Here is a 27,966-nt window from a genome sequence, read left to right as displayed (position 1 = left end):
ACTGATCAGAAAGGCTGGCTCTGTCATTGGCTGCAAACTGGACACTTCTGAAGCCGTGTTGGAGGAAATCTTTCAAACCATATGCAATAATTCTCACCACTGAACATCCCAGTGTATGATGGATTATATCTGTCTGGCAGAGAGTTGTCTGCTAGATAATAATATATATTTATTATTATCATAATCATCCTCGTAATTATTTCAACTACAGTTACAAAATAATTTCCCAAATATGGGAGAATTAAAGTATTTCTTATCTCAAAGACAATAATAGTTGACATATTAAAGGCCTAGATTTTTACTCAGGGCCATTTTACAAGACTGGGCCTGAAAAATTGAGGTTCTTAAATGTGCAAAAGCTGCATTAATCCTCTTAACATGTCAGTGCATAATGTGCTTCAGTACTGCACATATTATCAACAAACAAATGTGCAATTTATTACAGACCTATTATCTGTAATTGGTTGTCATATGGTAATGGTGGGAGCTCCAGGGGTCCCTAAGCATCTTATGACCCAGGACAATTTTCTGCTTATATTAGTTGGTAATCCAGTCTTACTTGATCTCAGTTTTTATGTGTGTGGCTCACTTACATTTCTCCTTGGTAGTCTAATTGCTTGAAAATAAATGTGGCAGTTTCAGCTACTAATGAGAGATGGACCACTGTTACCTCACAGCAAGAAGGTCTTGGGTTCGAATCCACCATCTGGCCAGCGTTTGCATGTTGGGCTCTCACCAGGTTCTGAAGACATGCAATTAGTGGGGTTGGGATAATTAGTGATGACCATAGGTAAGAATGTGAGTGCAAATGGTTGTTTGTCTCTCTGTGTGAGCCCTGTGACAGAGTGGTGACCTGTCCAGGGTATACCCTGCCTCTCACCCTATGGCAGCTGGGATAGGCTCCAGCAGCTCTGTGACCCTGAATTGAATAAGCGGAAGAAAATGGACACATGGACGTAATTCAATAACACATGTTAACCATGCAACACAGAATTTAAGTTGTGAACAGTTATGATTAAAGTCTTCTTTTCAACACAGGTAGGACGGCCAGTCCCCCTCTGTTCCTTCACCTTCTATAAACTGTGACTTATATAATACTACCCCCAGTATTAGATAAACTCTATTAAGATTCCCCCAAACAACATGTGTATATGCCTTTTTGTTTAGCTTCCAGTAGCCAGCATCAATCATTCATCAGCAAGTGAAAATATAGGACAATGTAGGTAAATGTAATGGAACATACTCATATGCAGATATATATAGAAATTAGATATTTATATCATGTTAATAATAAGCATATAATAATATTGGAAACATATTGTCCTTTTTGCATGATTTTCATTCAGGTACAGATACAGGCTCTACCTATATATTTTATATATTTTTTTCTATGTATTTAGAATTGATAGATGATTTTTTTTTTTCCAAACAGCGACAAAACACACTAAAGATAAATTTGACAGGCAGTATTTTCAAGTTTTCTGTAGATATCAAGATCATATTTAGATTACTTTTTATTATTATTATTAAATGGTCAATGAACATTTGAAACCGTGAAACCCTTTTTTAAAAGGTGGACAATTTTATCTTGAAAGACTTTCGATTTTTTTTTTTTTTTTTTTATTTTGAAGGCCAAACGGAGCCACTCCTGTGTTTTTTTCCCCGGTGGTCTGATACCATACTTTACGTAGATCAACGGCAGAAATATCACATGCCGTTGCATTGCCTCTTTCACTATCACAATGCTATTTAAATAAATTAAAACTGGGCATCAACTGTCAAAATAAATACACTCATAAACACTCTGTTATCATGTTAAAATTTGTCAACCACTTTTCCGCGCAGCACGGCGTGTTTCTGTACATTTTCTCGTGAATGAAACGGAACCAAAGAGGTTTGTTCCCTTGGAGACACCGTAACGGTAATGCACGCAGTTTCCGCCCAACAGGAAGCGAGCGGAGTCCAGTGAAAGTGAGTGAACTATCAAAACAAACCAGCGGCGACAAAATTATCTCTTAAGTCCCGGCATCCTCGCAGATAAGGAGTCCCTTTTCCACCATGGATGGCATACGCACGCCTCTGCGGTGTTTCAGTGAGCAGCATTCGGCAGAAATGTTTGTGGATGATGGGGTGGAGACGGTGACTTCTGTGGAGCAGGTAAGCGGAGGAGCGTTAGCTTTTCTTTTTTTTTTTTTTTAGGTAATGTGGCTAATGCTAACGTGCGGCTCTCCACTCTGGGTGTAGAAAAGTGTACAGAAACTCAACTGCAACATACACATAATGCATTTTATTTACGAAATATCGACGGCTTCAGTCAAGGAGTAATCAGAAACTTGTTTGCGGGCGTTTGTTCGCCGTGCTTTATCCATTTAGCCTTTGGATGGCTAGCTTTGTTCCTTAATGAGATTAAGTTTGAATGTAGCTAGCTGCTAGCCAACTAACTAAAATAGTCAAACCTAGATACGATACAAAGTTTAACTATTAAAACGCGCGTGTTTATCCCCAATTAAAAATGAAAGCAGGAGAGGGCTTTTATTTTGAAAAACCTTATAACTTACGTCAATTTCTGATAGCGCCTGAATATATCGGCTTCCTGGGCACTTTTCTTCAAAGTTACAAAAGCAGTCTCATGAGATCAGACCCAGTAACTCTTTCTTATCAATTTAGTCAAGGCACAAGTCATCACTGCATTGATAAAAAGACGCATCCAGGATTCAGGCTGCCAGTGTTGCTCATGTCTAAAAAGACTAAAACATTATTCTTTGATGTATTATTGTTATTTCTAGTCCAGAAGATTTCTTTCTCTTGAGTCTGCCTGGGGGACAGCTGCTCCTGCAACAGGCAGCACACATCTAAATCCAGGGTGTCAAATCACTGGCCCTCATTTACTAACAGTGGGTAAGCACAAATTTGTGCTTAAGAACATTTCACACACAATTCAGTAATTTATCAATATTTTCGTACCTGAATTTGTTCATACTTTAGGAACACATTTAAAGGTGACCATGTATGAACAAATGGGGCCCTTGCTGTCTTAGGAAATTTGAACTTTAAAATTACTGCTACTACTAATAATAATAATTGCAGTTCATTTCAGGTCATTATTTAGAATTTTTCAAAACACCATAAGCCACAACTGCTCAGGATTATAATAATAAAAAAATAAAGTGCATTTAAAGAAAACAAAATCCTAGCTATGGTAGCCGCTTTAGGACAAACACGTTTTAGTCAGCTAAGAGAGATCAAACACATTAAATTTAGACTGTACCCCATAATGGCTGTGGGTGGCCAGCTTGTTTCTATTATTGTTTGTGCATAAAAACATTTTTGTACACACTATAACATATTTGAATAATATTAGTCATATCCATCCATCTGTCCGTTCGTCCGTCCATGTTCTACCACATATACTGGGTCGGGTTGTAGGGTAAGCAGACTAAGCAAAGAAGCCCAGAGTTCCCTCAGGCCGGCCACCTCTTCCAGCTCATCTGAGGCGACACAGAGTCGTTTCCAAGCCAGCCAATGATACCTCTCCAGCAAATCCTGGTTCTGCCCCGGGGCCTCCTGAGGACATGTTCAGACGATCTCGCCTAGGAGGCACCCAGGAGGTATGCTTGTCAGATGCCCAGACCACCTCAACTGGCTCCTTTCGATGTGGAGGGGCAGCAGCTCTACTCAAAGTCCCTCTCAAATGACCGAGCTCCTCACTCTGGCTCTAAGGGAGAGCCCAGTCACCCTTCAGGAGAAGCTCATTTCCACCGCTTTTTTATCTGTGACGTCATTCTTTTGGTCACTACCCAGAACTTGTGACCATAGGGGAGGGTAGGAACGTATCTTGACTGGTAAAATTGACAGCTTTGCTTTTACTCTCAGCTCTCTCTTCACCACAGCAAATCGGTACAGCATCCACAGTCAACTCAAAAACTCTGGCTGCTGTTCATCTGTAGTGAGTGTAGGCTGTCAGTCTGTCAGCGGGGCAACACGGTGGCTTCCACAGACCAACACCTGCTTCTATGTATTTTTAATGAATTAATTCTAAGTTTATGAGAGCGCATCAATTTGTTGGAAGATGTAATTACACACTTATCTATGTATATTTATGAGTACAATGTTCTTGTCTCTTACAACATCACCACCGCTCACCGCTCTCTCCACTTCACCTCCAGGTAAACACACTTCCTTGTATAGAGAAATGGGGGTGTGGCTGTGTGCAGATTGCAGGCAGCGGGTGCGAGCTCCAGCCCGATGATTTAGAATGAGTCTGATTTGCTAACATACACATGGTGGTAATAACAAAATTGGCTGATGTCCTCGTGTCATAAATCCCCTCTGGTCTGCATATTGTTGCCTTTGTTAAATGATTTTTGTCCCTTGTGGGGGGCAGTCTGTAGTTCAAACAGCAGTAAAAGCAGAAATGCATATGTATTGCAGTATATCACCACAGTAGGGTTTACACATTAATTAAATTAAATCATTTATATTAAAGTGAATAGGTACCATGTACATGTTTACACCTTTTCTGGATTATCTTGGGGCTGATGCTACTACAGATTTTTAAGGAGGATTTTTCTTATACTTATCTTAAAATGAGTTTCATAACAACTGATTGCATGCTGCTTTTTCCTCTTTTACTAGAAAAAGGTGGAAAAATCCATTGAAGAAGTCATCAGTGTTTACAAGCAAATACACAGCTTACCACAGTAAGTATATGCAGTGTCAGTGTGTTGTAGAATATATGCTGTGAACTAGTTCAAGCAGACAGCTTGAGCCTGATACACATGTGATGTGCCTCATTCTCCTCACTTCATATACCAAACACTGCCTTCAGATTTGGCTGTCTAATTAAGCTGCAAATTCCCCTGACATGTTAATGTTGTTATTGTGGTGTTTTTGTGCCATGGGAACAAAGAAATTGTCATAATAAATAACAATTTTAAGTCCTTCTTCACACTGCAGTATATTTGTATAATCACAGATTCCATCATATAAAGTGATGAAAGTGGATCCCAGATATAGGGACTGTGAAACGTAACAGATAAACACTGCCGTCAGTGATTGTCACTTTATTTGCCAATAGGCCAGTGGCAGACAGCAAGGTAAATGTCAGTTCATATCAGTTTTCAGTGCATCCCAAACTATAATTTATGGGTAATGTTGATGTTTGAAAAGTAAGAAGACAGGATGGTGAAAAAGTTACAGTATTGTACAACACGAGTTCTTCGCAGTTGACTCTTCTGAAACAGAAAAGTAAAACGGCCCTGTCTCTTTACCTTTGTGAAAGCCTCAGAATGATGTTGCGTTCCCCTTTTTAAGACATGGAACTCTTTCCCTACATCGTTACAATCATTACCTGAAACCAGGACACTAAATTGGCCTGCTCTCTTTTCAGTGTGTCTCAAAAGTGGTTATGACATATAGAGTTGACTCCAGAGATGTGTGCATTTTCAGATACATGCTGACAAATAGGTCAGACGTTGTGCAGCCAGAGCAACGATAGTTACCCATTCATCAGGCTCTCATAAAGGGGACTACATGAACAGCCATTATGAGGCATTTGCAGGAACACTGCTCATTGGCTGTGGCTGTTATTTTTTTAAATTGCAAACACCTGCTGTTTGTTTGCTATTAGCGAAGGCTGCGCTGTGATGCACGATGGCTGTTATCTAAGCGGCGTGTAGATCAGCCCACGTAGTTTGCTTCTGCTATCAGCTGTCGTCGCTTCTCAATGAGGTGACTCATCTCATTTCTATGACAACTGCTAGATGTGAATGTCAGCGGTACTGCAGCCAATGGAGAGATGCATTTTGATACTACTAGAGAATCAGTGGTATTAATCAGTCGAGGTCCTGCTTTTACATGCAATCATTTTTTTCTCGGCTTTGACCCAGACTCGACCTCCCACAGATAGAAGGCAAGATTTAAGCTTTTAGATACACTTTTTGAAATATAGTTACAAAGTGCATTACAGAACATAATAAAATGTGTCATAATAAAAAGAAAAAATAAGTTCATCATTTAAAACAACAACAAAGAAAACATGGCATAAAAGCCAGTGAACAAACAGTGTGAATGATCTGATGGGTAAAAGAAGTAAGTCTTCTGTGGGAATACGCTCTGAGGAGCGATTTGAAGGTTTAGCCGTCGGGTCCTTTGGTAAAGAGACCCACAGCTGCAAGCTCTCACAGAAATGTTCTGAGGGGTGTACGACAACTCGAGTTTGGCAATTGCTTTGAGTTCGCTGGCTCGAGAAACCTAAACTCAATGCCAGAAATCTTTATGCACTCTGAAATAAATATCTAAATATGCGTATCTGTGGTGCCTTTGTTTTCTTTTGTCTTTTGTTCCATTGTTTTAGTTTTTTCATTCATTGTTTTTTTTTTTTGTAATTTGCTTGTTTGATCTTTTTCTTTCTTTTTGTGCTTTCTTTGTTTTGTCTTTCATTTTTCTTTTTTTAGTTTTTTTATCTTCTTTTGTTTTTCCTTTATTCATTTATTTTTCTTTTTCATATCTTTTTTCTTTCGTTTGTCTTTTTTTTTCATATTCATTTGTGCGTTTGTTTTTCTTTTGCTTTTTGTTCATTTCTTTTGGTTTTTCTTTTTGTGCTTTATTCTTTCATTTTTCTCTCCTTTCTTTCTTCTTCATTCTTTCCTTAGTTCATTCACTTTATTCTTTCATGACTTGTTTCTTGCGCTCTTCTATTTATTTCTTTTTTTGTTGATTTGCTCATTTGTTCTTTTTGTCTGTTCATTTAGATTTTTTTTGTTAATTTGCTCTTTCTTTCTTGTTTTTTTTTATGTTTGTTGTGCTCCTGTTGTGGCCATTTTAGGTTTAATTTTGTATACTCGTAGTCTGGTATGCTCTCAGCATTTGAAAGAGTGGGTTGAGTGTTCATTTGGTGTGGTGGGCAGACCGGCTTTTAGACATGGACCTCCGCTCCTGTCAGATAGTGATCTGTGACTCACCCTGTGTTGGTAGAAAGCGCATATTATAACAGGTGTAGCAAACGCTGTGTGGAAAGGGCAAGCAGAGAATTGGAGTGGGTGGGCATCACTTGTTATCGATGCAGATAATATAGTCATAGACGTGTGTATGAGGAGCTGCAGATTAAATTTTCATTCAGATGTTCAGAGATTAAATATTTGTTTCCTTACTTTGTCGTGTGCTGTTACAGTGGTGGATGCTCATATGAAACATGGTCAAGGTTTCAAGTAATGAGGTCAGCATATGTGTAAGTGAGTCCAAAGCGCAGACTTCAGACTGCTTCAAACATGTTTACTGGCAGTTTCTTCTACTCTTGGCTCTGTATGGTGTCAGAGAGAGTGGATGTCCTTAGTATGGTCATCTGAGGTCCACAGCTGTGGGTGTGAACAGAGCACTTGTCATTTAAGGCTCCTGGTTGATGCTTTAAAGACAGAGATGCTAAAATGACTTTTTTTTTTTTTTTTTAGACAGAGGAGGAGCTGAGAAGCCCAAAATAAAATGAATAATGATTTTAAACTGTGAATCATCTACAGCTACCAGTCCAAGAATAAAAATATGGTGCTGGAAATGAACATAACAGGTACAATTTAAAATGTTGAAAGGAGCAGCCTGTGACTAAGGCTCTTATCTTTTATGTGTTTCATTTGCTCATATCCAGAGTTTGTGTATCGACTTCTCTATGATCACAAAAATGTGGACTATAATACTTACTGATCTACTTACCTCATTGATACACAACAGTATATACCTGTCTGTATCATGTTAAGATTTTTATTTTTTTTTAACTTTTCATGCTTAGTGTATACTCTGCTGTAAAAACATTGCATCTGTGAATTCAATTTTAATTTATTTCTCCTATCCTTTCATTATATTTATGTTTTAATCCATAGTTTTATCTTTATTTATTTATTTTTGCCTTATTGCCCTATGTAACGTACGTTTTTGTATAGTTCTACCTACAATTTAATTCCATGTTTATATTTATAGGGACAACACAGCGTGGACCAGTATCACATACCACAGCTTTAATGGCTGGTTTGTGCTTCTAGTCCCTCGTATTTTTATATGCACAAAACTGTCCACATAAAAATCCTCAAACAATGCAGAAATAACAGTGATTAACACAATATATTATCTTTCAGTTTTGTTATTTTTGGGCTTTATTTTTTACCAGTTTTGTTGAGAAATTCTTTGAAACTTAAAAGGCTAAAGTGATGTTTTGGTTTGCCTGGATTTGGTTTCTTTCTTCTTTATTGTTCTTAACGAGGACAGGCCTCAAAGCTCTCCTAATAGAAAGTGAATAAAATATAAGGAAGGAAATACACAGGAGGCACTAATTAGACTGCCGAGGCTCTGAATATCTAAAACACGAGTGAATAAATAACACAGGGTTTGATCTCACACCCGTATGTAGAAATTTTATTTATCTGTTTCTCAGATATTGGGCTACCTGGTGAATAATTAATTTTTGACACACAAAAGAATTTTTTAAATTACTTGTTAGAACTTGAGGATACAAATGTTTGGAGAACAAAAGTGATAAAAAAAGTGAATCTTTCTTTCTTTCTTTCTTTCTTTCTTTCTTTCTTTCTTTCTTTCTTTCTTTCTTTCTTTCAGAAAAATAAACTTTTTTCACAAATTTTACTAAATGCAAAGAATGCTACACAGGTACTATATCCACATAAATAAAAAAAAAAGTAATAATAGTCAAAATGATAAGTACATTAAAATGGGTTTCAACAGGGCAAGTGCAAAAAGCACTTTGCACTTGTTTTTACTGCGCTTCAAACTTTTTAAAGTACATTTAAAAAGAACAAAGAAACCGAAATTAATATATACAAAATACAATACTATTCCCTTCAAAGTAAATACTGCACAGAGAATGAGCTGTCCTGTCAGAGGTTTTTGCTCCTGGAGTTCTTCTTGCTTTGTTTTGGTGGTTGTTGTTGTTGCTGTTGTTGTTGTTGTTTTTTTTTTGTTTGTTTTTCCGAAGCTGTTTGAACTTTGTGTGCTGTGTTTGTTTTTCAGGCCGACGTTGTTGCGCGAACAACACTACCAGTATCTCAAGAAGGGCTTACGTCATTTATCAGATGCTTATGAGGTACAGTAAATTTCTAATAAGGAACACGCAGATTATGATGTAGATATTTTTTAACACCCATCAGCCACTTTATTAGGTACATCTTGCTCGTACCAGGTTAGACTCCTTTTGCCTTCAGAGCTGACTTAATTCTGTGTTGCACTGATTCAAAAAGGTGCAGGAAAAAACCCATAGAGATTTTAATCCATATCGACACGATAGCCTCACACAGTTGCTGCACATCTATCATCCGAATCTCCTGTTCCACCACATCCCAAAGGTGCTCTATTGGATAAAGAACATTGTCATGTTCAAAAACCAGTTTGAGATGATTTTTTGAGCTTCGTGACATGACTTGTTATCCTGCTGGAAACAGCCATCAGAAGATGGGCACACTGTGGTAATGGTCAGCAACAATACTCAGGTAGGCTGTGGCATTTACACAATGCTCAGTTGGTACTAAAGGGCCCAAAGTGTGCCAAGAAAATATCCCCCACACCATTACACCATTACCACCACCAGCCTGAACTGATACAAGGCCAGATGGATCCATGCTTTCGTGTTTTTTTATGCCACATTCTGACTTTACCATTTGAATGTCTGAGAATAAATCTGGGCTCATTGGACCAGGCAACTTTTTTTCCAATCTTTTGTAAAAATTTGGTGAGATTTTGCAAACTGCACCCTCATTTTCCTGTTCTTAGCTGACAGAAGTGGCACCCAGTGTGGTCTTCTGCTATTGTAGCACATCTGCCTCAAGACTCAACATGTCGTGCATTCAGAGATGCTCTTCAGCATACCTGGGTTATAGCAAGTGGTTATTTGAGTTACTGTTGCCTTCCTAGAATGGTCGCACTACTGTCAGCTCAAAGCAGTCTGGCCATTCTCCTCTGACCTCTAACATCAGCAAGGCATTTTTGCCCAGAGAATTGTCCCTCACTGAATATTTTCTTTTTGTTTGGACCATTCTCTGTAAGCCCTGGAGATGATTGTGTGGGAAAATCCCAGTAGATCAGCAGTTTCTGAAATGCTCAGACCAGCCCATCTGGCACAAACAACCATGCCGCATTCATTGCTTGACTGATCAGATATTTCTGTTAGCGAGCAGTTGAGTGTGTATCCTAACAAAGTGGCTGGTGACTGTATATTTAATGTTGAATGGTAGGACAGTAGCTCTCATTGCCTCTGGAAAAAATGCCTGATTGTTTCCCTCTGATTATAAATAGAAATGCTGCAATTTTCATTTGGCCAAAAAATATGCCTGCCTGCCCCCTGGGAAAGTCACCTTTTTTTAAAAAAAAAAAAAGTATGTGTGCTATTTGTTACTGTAGCCAGAAGAAAAAGAGACAAAGCATTTGTGGTCCTCCTCTTTCTCAGCTCAGTAACTTACTGATTGGGCTTCATTATTTCACTGGTGCTTCCTTTGGACACACAAAAGCTGACCAACAACCAATTTGTGTAAAGTGTGCACGTGTTAAAGAAAAGAAAGTTTGGATTTTATCTAATATAATCGGCACAAAAAGAATCACATAACTATTATTTGTATAATACATGGCAGACATAATCATAAAGTCCATTTACCAATAGTAGAAAATGAGTGGTGTGATGAGTTTTTGTGTGGCTCATTCCCATCATTTTCCTCCTTTGCCTCTTCTCTGTCTGGCAGACTTGTTTTTCCCTCATCTGTGCCTCCGACAGATTGATCTCACAATCTCATTTATTGCTATAATCGGTCATCTGATGCCCATTTGATCATGTAATATGTGTGTGTATGTGTGTGTCTGTGCGAGTAGTGTCTGGATGCTAGCCGACCATGGCTTTGCTTCTGGATTCTTCACAGTCTGGAGTTACTAGAGGAGCCCATTCCTTCTGCTGTCGCCTCAGAGTGAGTCACACACTACAACTAAATGGAGCCAAATAATGCCTGTGCACTGCCAAAGAATTTTATTATTTATTGCTTTTGCATAGTTCTCATAATTATTACAGCAAACCAGGCATTGCTGCAATGCAAAAATATGGGCACAAAAAATTACTGTTCGATGTTCACTTTGCAATCTTCACCCACTCTTCGGAGATGCCACCCACCGACACCCCACCACCCTTGCTTCTTTCACATGACTGCATGTGGGTGTGGTAGACTTATGATATGCTAGCTTTACTTATTTCATTTTGGTTTCTTTTTTAAGGATTTCCATACAAAATCCCTGATGACTGTGGTAGTCTTTGGCTTTGTGCAGGGTTCTAGCCAGAAAAAATTCACAGGACAGCGGTAATGGACGGGGTGGTTCTCGTTACAGAACCAACAACCGGGGCGGGGCACAGTACCTCAGCCTGGCACTGGGCAATCACTGGGCAGCCACCAATTTTTCCTAGTTGCAATGAGATTGCCATCCTTTTATAACCCTAGTGTGACTGAACCATTAAATATGCAGCCTTGTGTGTTGCACTTGTTGTTTTTTTTTTATATTTAAAGGACAGGGGTTTCACAGAATATGTGCCCTGAAAAAAAACCTTCTTACTTTTAGCAGTATTACTATGAACCTTATCTCCTCTCATCTGGATATCTTCCTAGTACACAATTCAAAATTTTATAAAACACAACCAGAAGAAGTGGTAAGAGATGAAAGATGTTTTACTAAAAAAATGAAATGGTTAAATTACCATATAATAACCAATAAAACTGCTTATTTTTCCTGCCCAGCTTCAGCGTTGGACAGGGCTTTGCTGTTAAATTGTTCCTTGCCCGTGTTTCCATAGCTAAATTTAAGAAATTTAACTTATCCTCTGTAATCTAAAACTTGCAGTAATAAAAAGTTGTGGTTTTGGCATTTGAAGCAGTGAGATGAAGGTTTTTTCCAAGAGTTATTATGCCTGATAAGTGTGATTAAAAGTGATGACGGCATCGTGCACGATAGGCAGGGGTATTTTTAAACATGCTTATGCAGACATGGCTTCAAACACAGTTGCTCTCGCTGCCACCAAAATGTCATTTGACTAAATTACTGCCAGTCAAAAGTAGCACTCTGCAAACCATGCAGCAAGTCCAGGCTGCCAGCCCACGCTCTCATTATAACTGTGAGGCGTGCCAGCACACCGGCTGGCACTGCCCGGTGCCAACGTGATGCCTTTGTGCTCACACACACAAAAACACTGGCCCTGTTCAAGGATCTATAACAATGCAACCTACAAGAGATTGCTTTCTCTGTCCCATGAAGTGTACACTGTTCTCAGGTCAGTATTGGCACCAGACTGGTTGGTCAAAATTAATGTGGGCTTCCCTTCCAACTCACTTGGCTCAAGACACCCTTACAGTTTTATTATTTCGCTCCGTGGCAGAGGATGAAGAGGACATTTGTGAGAGAAGCAGCGTGGTTCGTGGAGGCTGGAAAGAAAGGGAGCCGTGGTTGGGATGGTCTATGTTGTGTGACACGTCAGCTAAATTGAAATAGTTTAGTGGAGCGCATTTTATAACCTGTCAAGCTTCTGCAGGTCTGAGATGGAGAATAGAGGCTCTGATGATTTAGTAAACTGAAACTATTGTCTGAGTAGCGTGTAGGAAAATTGACTTGTTCAAATCAGGTGAAATAAAGAAATGCATTCGTTTTTGAACAGCAAAAGAAACTTTTTTTTGTCCGTATATTGTTTTAAGCATCTTCTTTCATATGAAGTTATACTTTGTGGAATCTGTAGTAGACAGGATAACTTAACCCTCAGATAGTCAACTGGAGTCATTTGTGACCCCATTGTATTTTATGCAGGAAGGGGTTTTTTTGTGTGTTTTTACTTATACTGCATGTTTTATATTCTAAAAATGTACTAATGCAAGTAATTATGGTTTCTAATAATTTCTGTGCAAAAAGAACTTGAACTCACCTTCATTTGTGCTTTTCATTGTCACTTTGGGCATTAAGCATTTGCCTCAAGGTTTCTGCAGCAGTAAATCGTTCTACTCTAGGTCTTAGAGCAGAAGTTAGTTAAATTATGATAAAAATTAAGCCTGTAATGTTTTTAAAAAAAAAACAATCTCTATGCCGCACAAATGGCATGAAAAGTATGAAAAGGTATAGGAGAAGTACATTGACAAATTATTAGTGGTAAATGTTTGTATGATTAAAGATATGTAATTAGAGCATATAATGATATGGCTGTAACTCCATTTGGTCACTTGAATGTTAAACAATAAGCCAAAATAAGCAGTTTTTCACTGAATCAAATGCCACAAATATTGGCCTTAATAATGATCATATTTAGAAGTTGTGTTTGGATTGAAGCGCTATTCATTTTTCCAGCATTTTTGTCAATATTTAGTATAACCTGGAGGATGTGAACATCAAAAGTCGAATAAATCTGTGCAAACATGCAGGACCTTGTGGATCCAGATGTTCCACTGGATCCTTTTGTTTTTCTTGAGCTTTTCCTGAGCCGTTTTTGCATTGGCCTGTTGGGGTATGCCTTTGGGGGTTTGCTTGGTCTGCAGCAATAGGTTAAGTTGGGTGGGTGGCACATAATTGTTTGACTCTAAAGCCAGTGGTTTTTAATGTTACAGCTGATCGGTGCATGTAGACTATTTAGCCACCAGTGCAGCTACATTACCTGCTAATTAAGGAGTTCAACCCAAACGTTACCCTGAGCATCACGGAAACTCATCCTACAGAGCTTTAAGTAACCGAACAAGACATCAGGAATTTGCCAACAGAGCTGTGAGGCGGCATGCAGTGTAGAAACTAAGTCGCTGATTGCACTGATAAAGAAAAAGAAGGTAACTCATGCGTTATCACTACTGTTTAATTTTCAGGGGATTAAACAGTTCTGTATATTAGAAACAATATGCTGATATGTATGGAGCGCCATTCAGCTGCTCTTTATGGTTATCACTGTGTACATTAAATAAATAAATAATTTCTAACCTCTTATTCTGTTCTCTCCAGTGTGTGTCAGTTTCTGGCACGCTGTCAAAGCCCAACAGGGGGGTTTGCAGGGGGACCTGGGCAACACGCCCACCTTGCACCCACCTACGCTGCTGTCAACGCCCTCTGCATCATCGGCACAGACGAGGCCTATAATGTTATAGACAGGTATAGTCACGATCATGCAGTGTGCTGCTTCGGTGGTTAAAATTACAACATGCCAAACACAGAAAAGTTTCAGTTTTAGTAGTTCAGTTTGTTTTTGCTTACTATTTCATTTTTTTTTCTTAAAAACCTTATGTTTGACATTCCCTGATTTATATTTTTTATAATGCTATCTTGAATATTTATTGTATTGTATAGCCTATGGAATGCTGTGTCCACTTGACCATGGAATGCAGATGGAAATAAACTAGCAGTTACATGTTTTACAGTGCGTCTCTCATCTTATTAGATGAGTCTTTTTATTCATGCTCTCTAACAGAGACTATAATTGAATTCATAATTTATGCTTTTAAATTCCTTGGCGTATGATCGAATTTTCCTGCTATGCTAAAACCATAATAACAGATTTTCTTACAGTCGCAGGGGCATGTTGCAGATATAGATCATGCTAATGTTATTTAAGCAGCAGCTAATTATAAGAGCATTTAGAGATGGTGTTTACACGAGTGAACGGTGAAGTTGCTCATGTTTACAGCAGCTCCTGTTTCTTTGCAGTGATGCAGATTTAGATGCAGATTTAGACAGTGGGTGTTGACTTTGCATTAGTGCTTTATTAAATTTGCAGCAGTTACTCTTCCACCCCCTGCCCTCGTTCTCCTCTGATTCCTCACTTCGTCTACCTCTCCTCCTCCTCCTCGTTACATCATGAACTGCATCTCCTCCTCTAGTTTGTAATCAACCCTTCTCTCCCTTCTGTTTTGACCTTCTCCAGGGAGAAGCTGCTAGATTTCCTGTGGTCAGTGAAGCAGCCAGATGGCTCCTTTGTCATGCACATTGGTGGGGAGGTGGATGTCAGGTGAGATCCCAGAAGATAAAATTTCCTTCCTCTATCCGTCTGTTTTCTGTTGTGTTTCAGAATTTGCTTTGTACCACACAGGGAACTCCACATAGCCATTAATTATTAATTAAGAGCATATTTGGTATCCATATTGTTAATCACAGTACATCGTAGTAAATAAGTGGGCCATTTTTAAAGACTAACTTCCCCTATATCACATTTTTCTTTGTATTTTTATGCTCCTGTATTTTTCTTTAGTATTAAGGGGAAGCGGATAAAATAGGCACGCCTCTCTTATATAAGAGTGGATTTATGTGTGTTTGTTTCTGTCTTTTGAGTCTGCTATGTGGGGCTGCCCCCCCCCCCCCCCCCCGCCCCGGAAGCAGATTTGAGATTCTGTTTTTCTTTGAACAAAGAACTTCAGAAGTTACTTTTTCATTCTCAGAGGAGCGTGATATCTGTTGCCTGCCAATTAGCATCAAGCTGCCACTATGTATTACTGAAACTGTATTTTTCTGAGGCAGGTTTTGCTAATCAGTTTCTGATAAACCCCTTTGATTCATGTTTCTCCAAACTGTCACCAAACTTATCCTTGTTTTGAAAGGTTTTTAGGATTTTCTGAGAGACACTGTTTATTTCTCTGTGAGTCTGCTGATATACAGTGTTATGAAAAGATCTAATTACCTCACTCATGTAACTCCTGTTTCATGCTATAAGTCTGATGTAGCTTAATCATCTCTGCTATATGGTAGATCAATTTAAAAAAAAACACATTTAACTTAATTACCATAAACATGGAAATTGGATTTCCGTTTACTAGCAACACTAAATGTATTTTTTTAAAGTATTACCCCTAAAAGGTCTTATACTCTGAAGGGGAAACACTTCATTAGGTACACCATGCTAATACCAGGTGGGTCTCCTTTTGCCTTCAGAACTGCCTTAATTCCTTGTGGCATAGATACAGCAAGGTGCTAGGAACATAGATTCCACCACATCCCAAAGGTGCTCTACTGGATTGAGATCTGGTGACTGTGGAGGCTATTTGAGTATGATAATCTGAGTTTTGTGATATGGTATGTTATCCTGCTGGAAGCAGTCATCAGAAGATGGGTAGACTGTGGTTATAAAGGGATGGACATGGTCTGGGACCTGGGACTCAGGTGGTGATTAAACAGTGGTGACTGATAATAATGGATACCACTGGATATTTTCTCGTTTTCAGACCATTCTCTGTAAACCCTTGAGATGGTTGTGTAGGAAAATCCCAGTAGAACAGCAGTTTGTGAAATACTCAGCGCAGCCTGTCGGGAACCAAAAACCATGCTGCCTTCAGTGTCACGTAAATCACCTCTCTTCCCTATTCTGATGCTCATTTTGAACTTCAGCAGGTCATCTTGACCATGTCTACATGCCTATACGCGCTGGGCTGCTGCCATGTGTTTGGCTGATTAGATATTTGCATTAATGAGCAGGTGAACAAGTGTACCTAATGAAGTGGCCCTTGAGTGTATACTGTTGTAATATTTGCTAAAACTAAACTACAGAGCTCAGCTGTAGTTTGAGACATTTAAAAAGTTTAAACAGTCATAATAATTAATTTTCATTTATTTATACAGTCCTTATCTGTTAATTCTTACATCTTTGTTTTAGTGTTCCAAAAAAAACATTTTTTAAAACTTGACGTTTTATATATCACAGTATGTTAGTATTATTTTAACACCAAAATACAGATGAACTGTTGACTCTGTAATACAGACATGTTTTATTGAACATGTTTTGTGTAGAAATATTAATAATAAAACACATCTACAAAGTTCTTCTACACACTTTGTACATGTGCTCCATCAATGGTCACGTGGGCAATGACAGTGAGACCTGGAGGGGCGTGATTGGGAGGAACAGCCTCTCTGATCTGACCCTATCTAAATTAGTTTGTCCATAACGAACATCGTGTTTGAAAGGATATCCATAAGTGCACGTGGCATCAGGACGCACCTAGGTTGCAGGTTGATGATCGATTTTGTAATCGTATCATCAGATGGCCGTATGTTCTAGACACTTGTGTGAAGAGAGGAGCTGAACTGCTCACCACCTGGTGGTGATTTGGATCAGGTGGTGGGGGAGGATGCTGGACAGATCCAGCGTGCCTAAACGTAGTGTGAGAGTGTCCTGGAAATGCCTGGCAGAGGCCCCAGTCTGCAAGATCTTCAACTCCCACATGAGGAGGCTGAGGACATTGAGTCTAAAGGGACCAGGTTCCACACCTCCATTGTTGAGGCCACCACATGGAGCTGCAGGTGGTTGGTGCCTGTCATGGTGGTGATCCTCGAACCAGATGGTGGACACTGGAGGTGAAGGGAGCCATCAGGCCTGGTTAGCCTGTGGGACTTTGGAGGCAGCTGATGGGTACTGGCAGGCCAAGTGAAACGCAGCTTGGGCAGTGGCTAAAGAAAAAACTCGGGTGTGGAAGGAGTTCGGTGAGGCCATGGAAAAAGATTTTTGGGTTTCCTCAAAGGGATTTTGGCTAACTGTCAGATGGCTCAGGAGGGAAAGCGGTGCTCTACTCACACAGTGTATAATGCGGGTGGGGTGCTGCTGACGTCAACCGAGGTCACTGAGGCAGTTAAACAACTCCTTGGTAGCAGGGCCCCTGGAGTGGTCACAGAGCGCTGTACCAGCTTTTTATCCTCTCAAGGATATTCGAGTGTGCGTGTGTCTATCCAGTCTGCATTTGCTTTGTGGACTTGGAGAAGCTATTCATCTGCAGAGTGCCCACTCCAGGTCAGGGACGAGTTGCTGCCCCAAGTGGAGGAGTCTAAGTATCTCGGGATCTTGTTTACAAGTGAGTGAAGAGGGGAGTGGGAGATTGACAGATTGGAGCTGCGGCTGCAGTGATGCAGATGCTGTACCAGTCCGTGGTGCAAAAGGGAGAGCTGTGTAAAAGCTAAACTGTTGATTTACAGGTTGATCTACGTCCCTATCCTCACCTAGAACGAAATCACAGATAGAAGCAGTGGAAATTAGCTTTCTCCGAAGGGTGGCTGGCCTCTCCTTTAGAGAGAGGGTGTCGTTCAAGAGGGGCTCATACTGGGCCGCTACTCCTCCACACTGAAAGGAGCCAGTTTAGGTGGTTCGGACATGAGATATGGGCTTAGGTGCCCTGGTCACAAATATTAGTTGGAATCTATTATGAGATGCCATTGTTCGTTCATACCCTTTATAGGATTGGTTAAAAAGACAAAAAATATAATAAAGGGTCATCCTCTAAAGCACGATGCTATTTTACTATTTTTGAACAATTCAGTTTTATTCATATAGCACAAAATCACAATAGCAGTCACCCCAGGGTGCTTAACATTTACCTCCACTTGTATGCAGGTAAATGTATGACTTACTAGAAATCCTGCCATTTTTTTTTTTAATTTTTCAAAGGATAATCCTAAATTTATCCTATTGTTATCAAGAAACCTCGTGACATCAAAACAGAAAGAAGTCACTCGTCCCTTTAACTAAACTGGTTTAAGGTCTTTCCTGGCATAGAAGACGATTCAGTTCTATTTATATAGCACCAAATCAGATCAACAGTTATCCTTTAATATAAAGGCCCTACAATAATGCCACCAAGGAATAAGCAGGTTTTAGATACACAGCCAGTACCTGGTCTTTTCAAGGAATTCATTGACAATACTAAACATAAATTAACATTGTCCTTGAAATCTGGGTAAGTTATGATTTCTTAAAGCCTTGACATTGTGGGAAAACAAAACATGTAACAGAAAATGGCTCTGAGTGAACAGCAGTGGAACATAAATGACAAATTGATGTTTGTTTATGTTTAGTCTGCTGGCAGCCTGTGAATACAGTAAGATAATGTTTAGCACGAGCAGACTTCCTGCTCCCCCTCATCTTTTTCTTGATCTTTATCAGCCTGTTTTTTTTCCCCCTTTTATAGGAGTGCATATTGTGCAGCTTCTGTGGCATCGCTCACAAACATCCTCACACCTAAACTGTTTGAGGGCACAACCAGCTGGATTCTCAGGTACGACAAATGGACCACAGCAGTCCATGAGTAAATTATTAAAGACACTTTTTTCCCCTCTGTTTCTCCAAAATCCATTTTTTTTTCTTCATGTGTAAATGATTTCTAGGTGTCAGAACTGGGAGGGTGGTCTAAGTGGAGTACCAGGTTTGGAGGCGCACGGCGGTTACACGTTCTGTGGTACAGCCGCTCTTGTTATCCTGGGAAACGAACACATGCTGGATCTCAAAGCCTTGTTGGTGAGCACATCCCCTTCCCCCTCTTTTCCTCTTGATTATAACCTCACGTACTCAGCCCGAGTCTCTACAGCAGAATAAAAGATGCTATCAGTGTCAGTCACAACAGAGGCGTTGTGCTAAAGTTTTTATGGCTGCTCAGTTCTGTGAGGGACCACAGTGATAAAAATAAAATGTTGTCGCCCACTATAAAGGAAAAAAACAAAAATTGGGGAAATTTCTGTATGTCTGTCTGTTCTTCCCCTACTTGATCATTATTAATCTGATCTGCTTCAGGCTCATCAGGTTTATTGTTAAGCTGTCTTCTTTACACAACAGCAACTTAACGACCTGCATGCTTCCTGAATGCACTAAAACTGCTAATAGTCCTTTTTTTGGCTTCTTTAGAGTAACGGTTTTCCTACACTTCCGTGTATTCAGTAATAATTTCTGTACTGCAGAATAAACATCTGCGTACGTAGTTATGCTTGGAGCGTACTGGAGGTCAAGGTTTACATAAGTTTTTTTGTGTTGTGACCGTTGGGATGCTTTGTTTATCCCCTCAGGGAAGTTTTCATTTTCCTTCTTCCTTAGCAGTGAGCGGCTCAGAGCAGCCGCCCTTTAGCTTTGATGCAGGTTGAGCTTTTGAGTCATGCTCAGGGAATCTGCAGCAGAACAGATGCTCGCTGACACGAAGCTTAAGGTCATCCTGAGAAGTGATAAACCTGTCACCAGAAGGCTGGGCTGCATCATTTTTTTTTTTTTGTTTTGTTGTTGTTGAACTTCTAAAATCCTTGGCGTCACCATCTCTTAGCACTTATTCAAATACCGTGTGATGACATTTGCATGTAACTGTCCAAAAAACCTGTTTTCACTCATGCTTGCAGGCTGCTAAAAAGGCCCTCCACCTTTAAACAACCTTACAGTCATTTTCACCCAACACCCAGCCTAAACCACAGGTCAGCAGAGCGCACTGAGGTGTTGTGTGTCACCGTACGTCCCTCAGAGACACCCAACATATGGCTCCGACTGGGGGCAGAGAGTCAGCAAAGGTTGTAACTTGAAACCAAGTGGACAGTTTCCACAGCAGTGAGACTCACTTGCTTTACGTCCCCTGCACAACTCGACTCATATCATCTGTGAGAGATTGCATGAATCATTAACACTGAGAAGGGATTCACATTGATTTACCTCATGGTTTAATTGTTAATGATCTTGTGGTGAGCACAGTTTAGGTTCTCATTGGGAATTCACAAAGCTGTGAATGAAGAGAAATAAAAATGAAATTTACTTATGAGATCAGTTTGAAAGATCGAAATTTTCCAACTGTCATATTCTGAGTGGCAGCTGTTTTATTTGAGACAGAAATGGCACCTCTGTAGCAAGAGGACAGTTTAGCCCCAGCACATAAATAACTAGTTTATCTGCTTCTCAAACTGGGGTGAGCAGGACCACTGCAGGACCACTGCAGGTGGGGTGCGCACAACCAGGTGAAAAATACAAACTGTATATAAGGTAAATTGCTTTTTTTTTTTTTTTTTTTAATAAACAAAGGTTTGCAGATATTAGTGTGAGCTTTAAGTAAAATTCAACTTGTATAGTTTTTTAATATTGCTAATAATAAAAATTGTCTCTGCAGTTTGCAGCTGAGTGTGAAGTGGCAGGAATGAGAATTAGCACCTCCGAGTCTGAGGGCATACAGGAGTTGAAAAAGCCCACTCCAGGTCGGAGAGAGTTGAATTTAAATTTCTCCGGGTCTCCGGTGAGTGAAGGAAGGAGGTGTGGTGTCAGCAGTGATGTGGACACTGGACGGGTTTGTGGTGAAGAGAGAACTGAACGTGAAAGTAAATTAAATACATTGATCTACATTTCTGCTCCTACCTGTGGCCACAAGCTCTGGATACTGACTGAAAAAATTAAACCGACCCCCTCCCCCCCACCTTCTGTAGGGTGTCTGGGCTCTCCTTTAGAGATAGAATGAGGTGGTTGTTCATTCAGGAAGGGCTCAGAGTACAGCCGCTACTCCTCCGAATCGAGGTCCTAGGTGATATGTTCCAGCATGCCATACAGGGAGGAGGCCCCCGAGCAGACCCCGGGCATGCTGGAGAGATTAAATCTCTTGGCTGGAATGCCTTGGTGTCCCCGCGGAATAGCTAGAGGAGGTGGCTGGGGAGAGGGATGTCTGGATGTCTCTGCTTAGACTGCTGCCCCAATGACTCTGGATAAGCAACACTGGAGGGAAAAGGGCACTACTACTTTCATTACTTTTGTGTTACTAGTAACATGGCCTGAGACATTATTGCCCATTATTAAAGAATGCCAGTTAACAATATAAACCTTTGGCTACAGTCCCACACACAAACACAAACCCCTATCCTAATGAGGACACACACAAGACCTTTGTTTTAGTGTATGCTACTACTTTTCGCCTCCATCACCACGAACTGAAGCCAGTTGCTTGTAGCACAAGTCTTAATGAATGCAAGTAATAACATAATTGTGTGATTAGAAATGAATTTTGTTACAGAAAGCTGTGATTACTGTAACATGTTAATTAGATTAACATGTTACAGTTAGTGCCCCAGTTTGGCACTCTGAACACTTTATAGCTTAAACAAGGCCACTGTTTCAATCATCTCCAGCACTGCAGCAAAGCAAAGTTTAATATTTTTAGCCATTGTTTGAGCCCTCAGCTGCAGTCAAATTAAAGCTAAATCAAACTGAGCGGTAGCATGTTTGAATCATCTGTGAGGAAACCCATTTTATTTGGATTGAACAAATAAATAACCAGCTTATTTTTGAGTCTAAAATGTTTAAAGGCCAAGATGAGTTGCTTTTGCTTTGTTTTACATGGTTACAGTGGACCTCCATCTCTGTGCCTCCTTTCTTTACTGAAACACAGTTAAAAAAAAAAAAAAAAAAAAGGAGGTTCTCTAGCAAACATAATGACTCCTTGCTAATAAGCTGACGCTCCCTCCTTCCTCTTCCTCCGGTGGACTGGAGTGCAGCTGGTATTAAATCCAATATCCCATGATTACTCAGTCCAGGCGGAGCAGACTGGATGTGTACCTGTTAGCAGTTTCCACAGCAGCAGTATTTCTAATTCTTTCCCATTCTGAAAATATTAGTACAGAATTTCCTTCATCCCGTTTGGTCTGCTTTTACCTGTGAGGTTTCAGCTCTCATATACATGTGATTCCTCTCAGTCAAAGGGATGCAAACACATTATAACATGCTTGTGTGTGTGTGTTTAAATTATTATACAGTTTATTATTAGATTTAAATGTGTGTTTGTTGCCTCTCCTCCTCAGAGGTGGGTGATCAGCAGACAGATGCGATTCGAGGGAGGTTTCCAAGGCCGCTGCAATAAACTGGTGGACGGCTGCTACTCTTTCTGGCAAGCTGGACTCTTGCCTCTACTCCACAGAGCCTTATACAACGAAGGTGCCTTTGCATTTTTGACCCCAAACTCTCAAAGCATTTAAAAAATGAAAGGTCTCAAGCATCAAGCAGATCACTTCTGCTTTTATTCTTCAAAGTCAGCTCGATATAATGACCTTTCCAGCTAGCATGAGAACAATTGTGTTGCCTGAACTTATATTCAACAATGTGATTTTTGGTCAGAATTCTTTGAAATTAAAATCGTGGTAAGTCTTCATTAACTTCAGTTTCTCTGAATAATTATCAGTGCGATACAGATATCAGATATTTTTCAAGTTTTACCAGTTTTTCACCAAAAACTTAAGCTTTTTTTTTTTTTTTTTATAAGTATTTTTATGTTGAAAATGAGGTCTGAATGTTTCTGCGGGATCGCCGTGATTTTTCCGTCTAGTGACTGAACCGTGTGTTTGCTCAGGAGAGTTGGCGCTGAGCCGGCAGCGGTGGATGTTTGAGCAGCAGGCCTTGCAGGAGTACATCCTCCTGTGCTGTCAGAACCCAACAGGAGGCCTTCTGGACAAGCCTGGCAAGTCAGTACCACACATACGCGCGCAGACACACGCACACACAGTCTACACAATCATACAGCTTTATTCATGTGTAACATTTTTACATCACTGCTCTGTTTTATTGTCTTGTTGTATCCAGGTCCAGAGATTTTTACCACACGTGTTACTGCCTCAGTGGCCTCTCCATAGCACAGCACTTTGGGAACATGGACCACCATCATGAGCTGATCCTTGGGAAGGAGGAGAATAGATTGGTGAGGATGAAAGAAATCGATTAATATTGGGAACAGTTTTGTGGCAGTAGATTTAAAAAAAAAAAAAAAAAAAATCTGAGACTTTGGCAACTGTTAAGCGTTATCATCACGTTACTGTTTTGGTCAGAGTTAGAATAGATATTCAGTACTCAGAGCTTTGCATCCATCATTTACACGTTGTACCTGCCGGTCATCCTGGTAGGAAGTAGAATTACCACGAATGCCATCCCTTGACTTGTCAACACCTTTCCTTTTGTGAGAGCAGGGCAGCATCTAGCAAATAAATCTGCAAGAGTGGAAGCTGCACTCTTGGATACTGCCCGGGACTGGAAAATGCATGTTGGCTTAGAGCAGAGGCTCACATTCCCACCAGAGATCACTGCAACTGCTCTCAGGCTGGACCCGATCTCGTGTCGTTAACAGCATCGTGAACGGATGCAGTGGGTGAAGCACATGAACAGAAAAAGCCTGAAATGCACAGATATAGCAGCCGAAGCAGAACAGCGCAACTGGCGTATCCTGGTGCTCTCTGTAGAGGTGGGATGCAGAGGATTTGTGGCCACATCAACAACATGGCTCCTTTTGCAGAGCCACAAAAGGAGAGCAAAGCGCACTTGGTGCATTATGACGTAGGCCTCCACAGATGAGTCTGCGTGATCACAAAAAAAAAAAAAAAAAAATCAGCAGACATCTACACGGACTCTCCAGCTCACCATTTGATCATAACGTTTTGGTCATTCAGACCGTAGCAGAGCCATAGACAGGAAACTGTAACACCTGTTTAACTGAAACACATCGTATAATATTCACACGTTTTTACAAAAAAGGAGCTTTTTCCAAAAACCTCTTAGGTTAGCGCAGTAACTAAGTTCTCCCAGAGTTAGTGCAGTTTATTATAGTTTGGAGCATGATTAACACCTGAGCAGACAGTTTAAGGACATTAAGAATCATGTTTTTTAAATCTAAAACTGTAACTGCTGAATACATAGATTTTTGATGGCATATGGCATTATTCGTCCATAAAAGTCTGTGTCAGCCCTGGTAGAAAAATGTCACCATTAAGTCTGCAGCTAATTGGGTTGTTTCAGTTAAAATAGAACACGATCTGGTCTGTTTTACCCAGGACCTGTCTGCATCAAAAACTGACATACCAACCAAAAAGCTGCATGCATGTAACTAACAATACAGCCCAGATACTAACGTTTATGTCCTGTCACGCTGTCACAAAAACAAGCTGCTCTTCACAGGTACAAGGAAGCTTCTTTATGCGCAGTGATAGGGTGGCTGGAAAGAACAGCTCCTGCATGAAACTGCTCAACAAGGTTGCATGTTTGCTTACTTTTTCTTTTGGGCAGTTTTCGGTTTTGGGGTGGCCTGTCCCTTTAAGCTTAACTGTTTTTTGTGCACCCTTTAATTTTATCACCATGCAGTAAATAATTAAACCACTTGTTTTCTTTTATCGGCCATGGTTTTATCTGCACACACCTGCAAGAAGAGTCAAAAAGGCACAACACTCTTCCTGTACTTCTTGATGTGAGTGAGTACAGTCAGGTTTAATATGAGCGAGGTATAAAATGAGAAGCTCTTAAAGATGCTGTACAATGGGTGTGGTTTACAAAAAAAAAAATAAATGAAGCTTTTGAAATGACAAATGGCACGTGTGGTTGCACATGAAGGCCTCGGCAGTTGGTTTTGGTTTTGTTTTCCTGTTTCCTGTTGCATTACTGGCACTGACAGCTGCTTACAGTAAGTCTGCCCCCTGTGCATGCATCTGCATATCGGCTCTCAGATTAAATCGGCAGCCAGGTTCAAACTTTACTCCTAAAGTGACTGAACTGCTGCCTGTTAATGGCATTTTCGGTTCAGAGTCCAGTGCAAATAAATGGATTCCTTTATAGCGTGCAGTTCTCAGATAAATCAATGAAACAGTCTCAGGGGATAGCAGCAGCCGCTTCCAGTGATATGAAAAATGTTAAAACAGTATCAGTAATAGTGAAATTCTAATTCCACCCACATCTGTGGAGAAACTGGGTCGCTGCAGCTACATGCTGTGTAATAGGATATGAAAAAGACACACTGTGACAAAATAAATATTTCACAAGCCTGTTTTTATTTCTTCTAACTTTTTAGGCTCCAACTCATCCAGTTTACAACATCTGTCCAGAGAAGGTGGCTCAGGCCCTGCAGCACTTTCACCGGCTGCCCGTCCCCGAGGTCAACAGGCAGCCAGGAGCCTCCGGTGAAGACAGACCGTCAGACGCCGCTGCTGCCTCCTCATCAGCCAACCTGCAGCCCTAGTTAGTCTTAAGCAGAAGCGTCACTGTGCATAAAAGTCAGCCAACTTGGGATCTCGTCCGAGCCGGGAAGCGGCAGTCAGGTCTTTTGTGGACGAGCCCAAGAGCCAGCGGGATGGTCGACCCTCGCCACAGACGAGGGCTGAAGTTTGCCCAAATAAAGGTCAACGATTTTGTGTGGGCAGCCTCACTTTCAGCTGAATTTTTTTTTTTTTTTTTTGCTTGCATTGCCTAATGTTTTGATTCTCTGAAATAAAGGAGAAACTTTATAACTTTTCAGCTAGTTAATAAATGCTCTCAGAGCTCTTCTCGTGGTGGTGGTAGAATGTGACTGTGATTGGTAAATTTCCATCCATCCACACAGAGAGACAATCACTCACACTTACAGGCAATTTAGAGTAGCCAATTAACCTAACCCCAGTAAGTGCATGTCTTTGGACTGTGGGGGGAAACCCACGCAGACATGGGGAGAATATGCAAACTCCACACACACACACACACACACACACACACACACACACACACACACACACACACACACACACACACACACACACACACACACTTTGGCCCCAGAGAGGGGCCTGGGGCCAAAGTGGAATTGAACCCAGGCCTTCTAGATGTTATTCTGTGAGGCAGTAGTGCTAGCCACCACACCACCATGCTGCCCCCAGTGTTTCAGGTCTGATAAACACAGCAGGTCTACGAAAGAAGCACCTGCAAATCAATGTCAGCAACAGCTTTAGAAAAGGCAGAGGGCAGCAGACGCACGAAGCCCAGAATACTGAGCAGATGCTCGATTTGAAAAATGCACTCAGTTTGTCTACAGTTTGGGGGTTTTTTCGTTGAGGACACTGGGGTTAAGTCTGGTGTTTTTTCTGGGTTTGAAGCGTCTTTGGCATTAGGTTCATGCACTCACTGACCACTTCATTAGGTACACTAGTTAAACTGGTTTTTAAAGCACGTCTAATTTAACAGCTACATGGCAGTGACTCACTGCATTTAGACATGTAGACATAGCCAAGATGACCTGCAGAATTAGGATTAAAAAGTGATTTAAGTGACCAAACATGCCAAGTTGGTTGGTGCCAGGCAGGTTGGTCTAGTTCAATCTACATAGATTTTCCCACACAGCCATCTCTAGGTTTTAAAACTGGTCCAAAAAGGGGAAAAAATAAATAAAATAAAAAAATGCAGTGAGCAGCATTTCTCCAGGTGAAAATGCCTTGTTGATGCCAGTTAAGGTATGCAGAGGGGCTACAGCAGCAGAAGACCACACTGGGTGCCACTCCTGTCAACTACCAGCAGGAAACTGAGGCTACAATTCACACAGGCTGATCATATTTATACAGAAGATTGGAAAAACATCACCTGGTCTGACGAGTCTCGATTCCTGCTGCAACATTGAAATGCTAAGGTCAGAATTTCATGTTTCTGGGCACACTCTGGGCCTCTTAAACTGAGCATTGTTTAATGCCACAGCCTACCTGAGTATTGTTGTCCATCCCTTTATGACCACAGTTTACTCATCTTCTGATGGCTGCTTCCAGCAGGATACCATCCCACAAAGCTCAAATCAGCCCAAACTGGTTTCCTGAACATGAGTTCACTGTAACCAAATGGCCTCCGCAGGTGCCACATCTCAGTCCAATAAAACAGCTGATTTGCATCATGGATGTGCAGCACCTGTGATGATTGTGCCAATATGTTTGCAGCACTTCGATGAGTTTATGCCACAAAGAATTAAGATCATTCTGAAAGCAAAAAGGTGGTCTAACCTGGTGGGACTGGTGAATGTATACTGACATTTTTCCACCCCTTTGAGACTCAGTATAATTTAACTTACAGCCCAGCAAATCAGGATTCAGTAGATCTTAACCAGGTGTTTGTGTTGGGAAATTAAAAGAACACAAATGATGACCTTGAAAGAAGTGCGACTCTGCTACTGATTACCGGACAAATGGAGACAAAGTACTGACAGCTACTTAGAACTTAAAACGTTTAAGGGTGCAACATATTATTTACTCTCTTGATTTAGTTGGTCTTCAGCTATTGGGGAGAAATCCTGTTTCTTAATGTTTAGCCTTCAGATAAAGGTGATCAAAATTTTTAATTAAATGAATTTACAAAAATAGAATAAAATTATACACAAATATGTTTAGGTTTAGTCTTTCTCATCTAAGTAGTTGGAGCCTCACTTAGAAACTGGAGCTTTGGGACAGATTAGTCAGACAATTCACACT

The 27,966-nt window shown here is 40.5% G+C and overlaps 1 protein-coding gene across 1 annotated transcript; it reads left to right on the top strand.

The window, feature by feature from the left end:
- The first annotated feature begins 1,786 nt into the window (after window positions 1–1,786).
- Window positions 1,787–25,993, top strand: fntb (farnesyltransferase, CAAX box, subunit beta). Its single transcript, XM_030721916.1, has 12 exons — window positions 1,787–2,157; window positions 4,636–4,700; window positions 9,010–9,082; window positions 10,855–10,946; window positions 13,990–14,136; window positions 14,906–14,989; window positions 18,927–19,013; window positions 19,123–19,252; window positions 22,540–22,672; window positions 23,085–23,196; window positions 23,315–23,429; window positions 25,560–25,993. The coding sequence occupies exons 1-12, from the start codon at window positions 2,059–2,061 to the stop codon at window positions 25,725–25,727; spliced, it is 1,305 nt and encodes a 434-aa protein (XP_030577776.1). The 5' UTR covers window positions 1,787–2,058; the 3' UTR covers window positions 25,728–25,993.
- The last annotated feature ends 1,973 nt before the right edge of the window (window positions 25,994–27,966 follow it).

The sequence above is a fragment of the Archocentrus centrarchus genome, chromosome 24 (assembly GCF_007364275.1).
Source record: "Archocentrus centrarchus isolate MPI-CPG fArcCen1 chromosome 24, fArcCen1, whole genome shotgun sequence".
NCBI lineage: Eukaryota > Metazoa > Chordata > Actinopteri > Cichliformes > Cichlidae > Archocentrus > Archocentrus centrarchus.
The sequence above is the reverse complement of the archived record's forward strand: the minus strand, read 5'-3'. Positions and strand labels throughout refer to the sequence as shown.

Bases quoted from the DNA above. Each gene is read 5' to 3' on its own strand.
- fntb (XM_030721916.1), top strand. From the start codon at position 2,059: ATGGATGGCATACGCACGCCTCTGCGGTGTTTCAGTGAGCAGCATTCG. The intron at 10,947-13,989 runs GTGAGTCACACA...TGTTCTCTCCAG, and splicing joins CCTTCTGCTGTCGCCTCAGA to TGTGTGTCAGTTTCTGGCAC. The intron at 19,253-22,539 runs GTGAGCACATCC...TCTCCTCCTCAG, and splicing joins TGGATCTCAAAGCCTTGTTG to AGGTGGGTGATCAGCAGACA.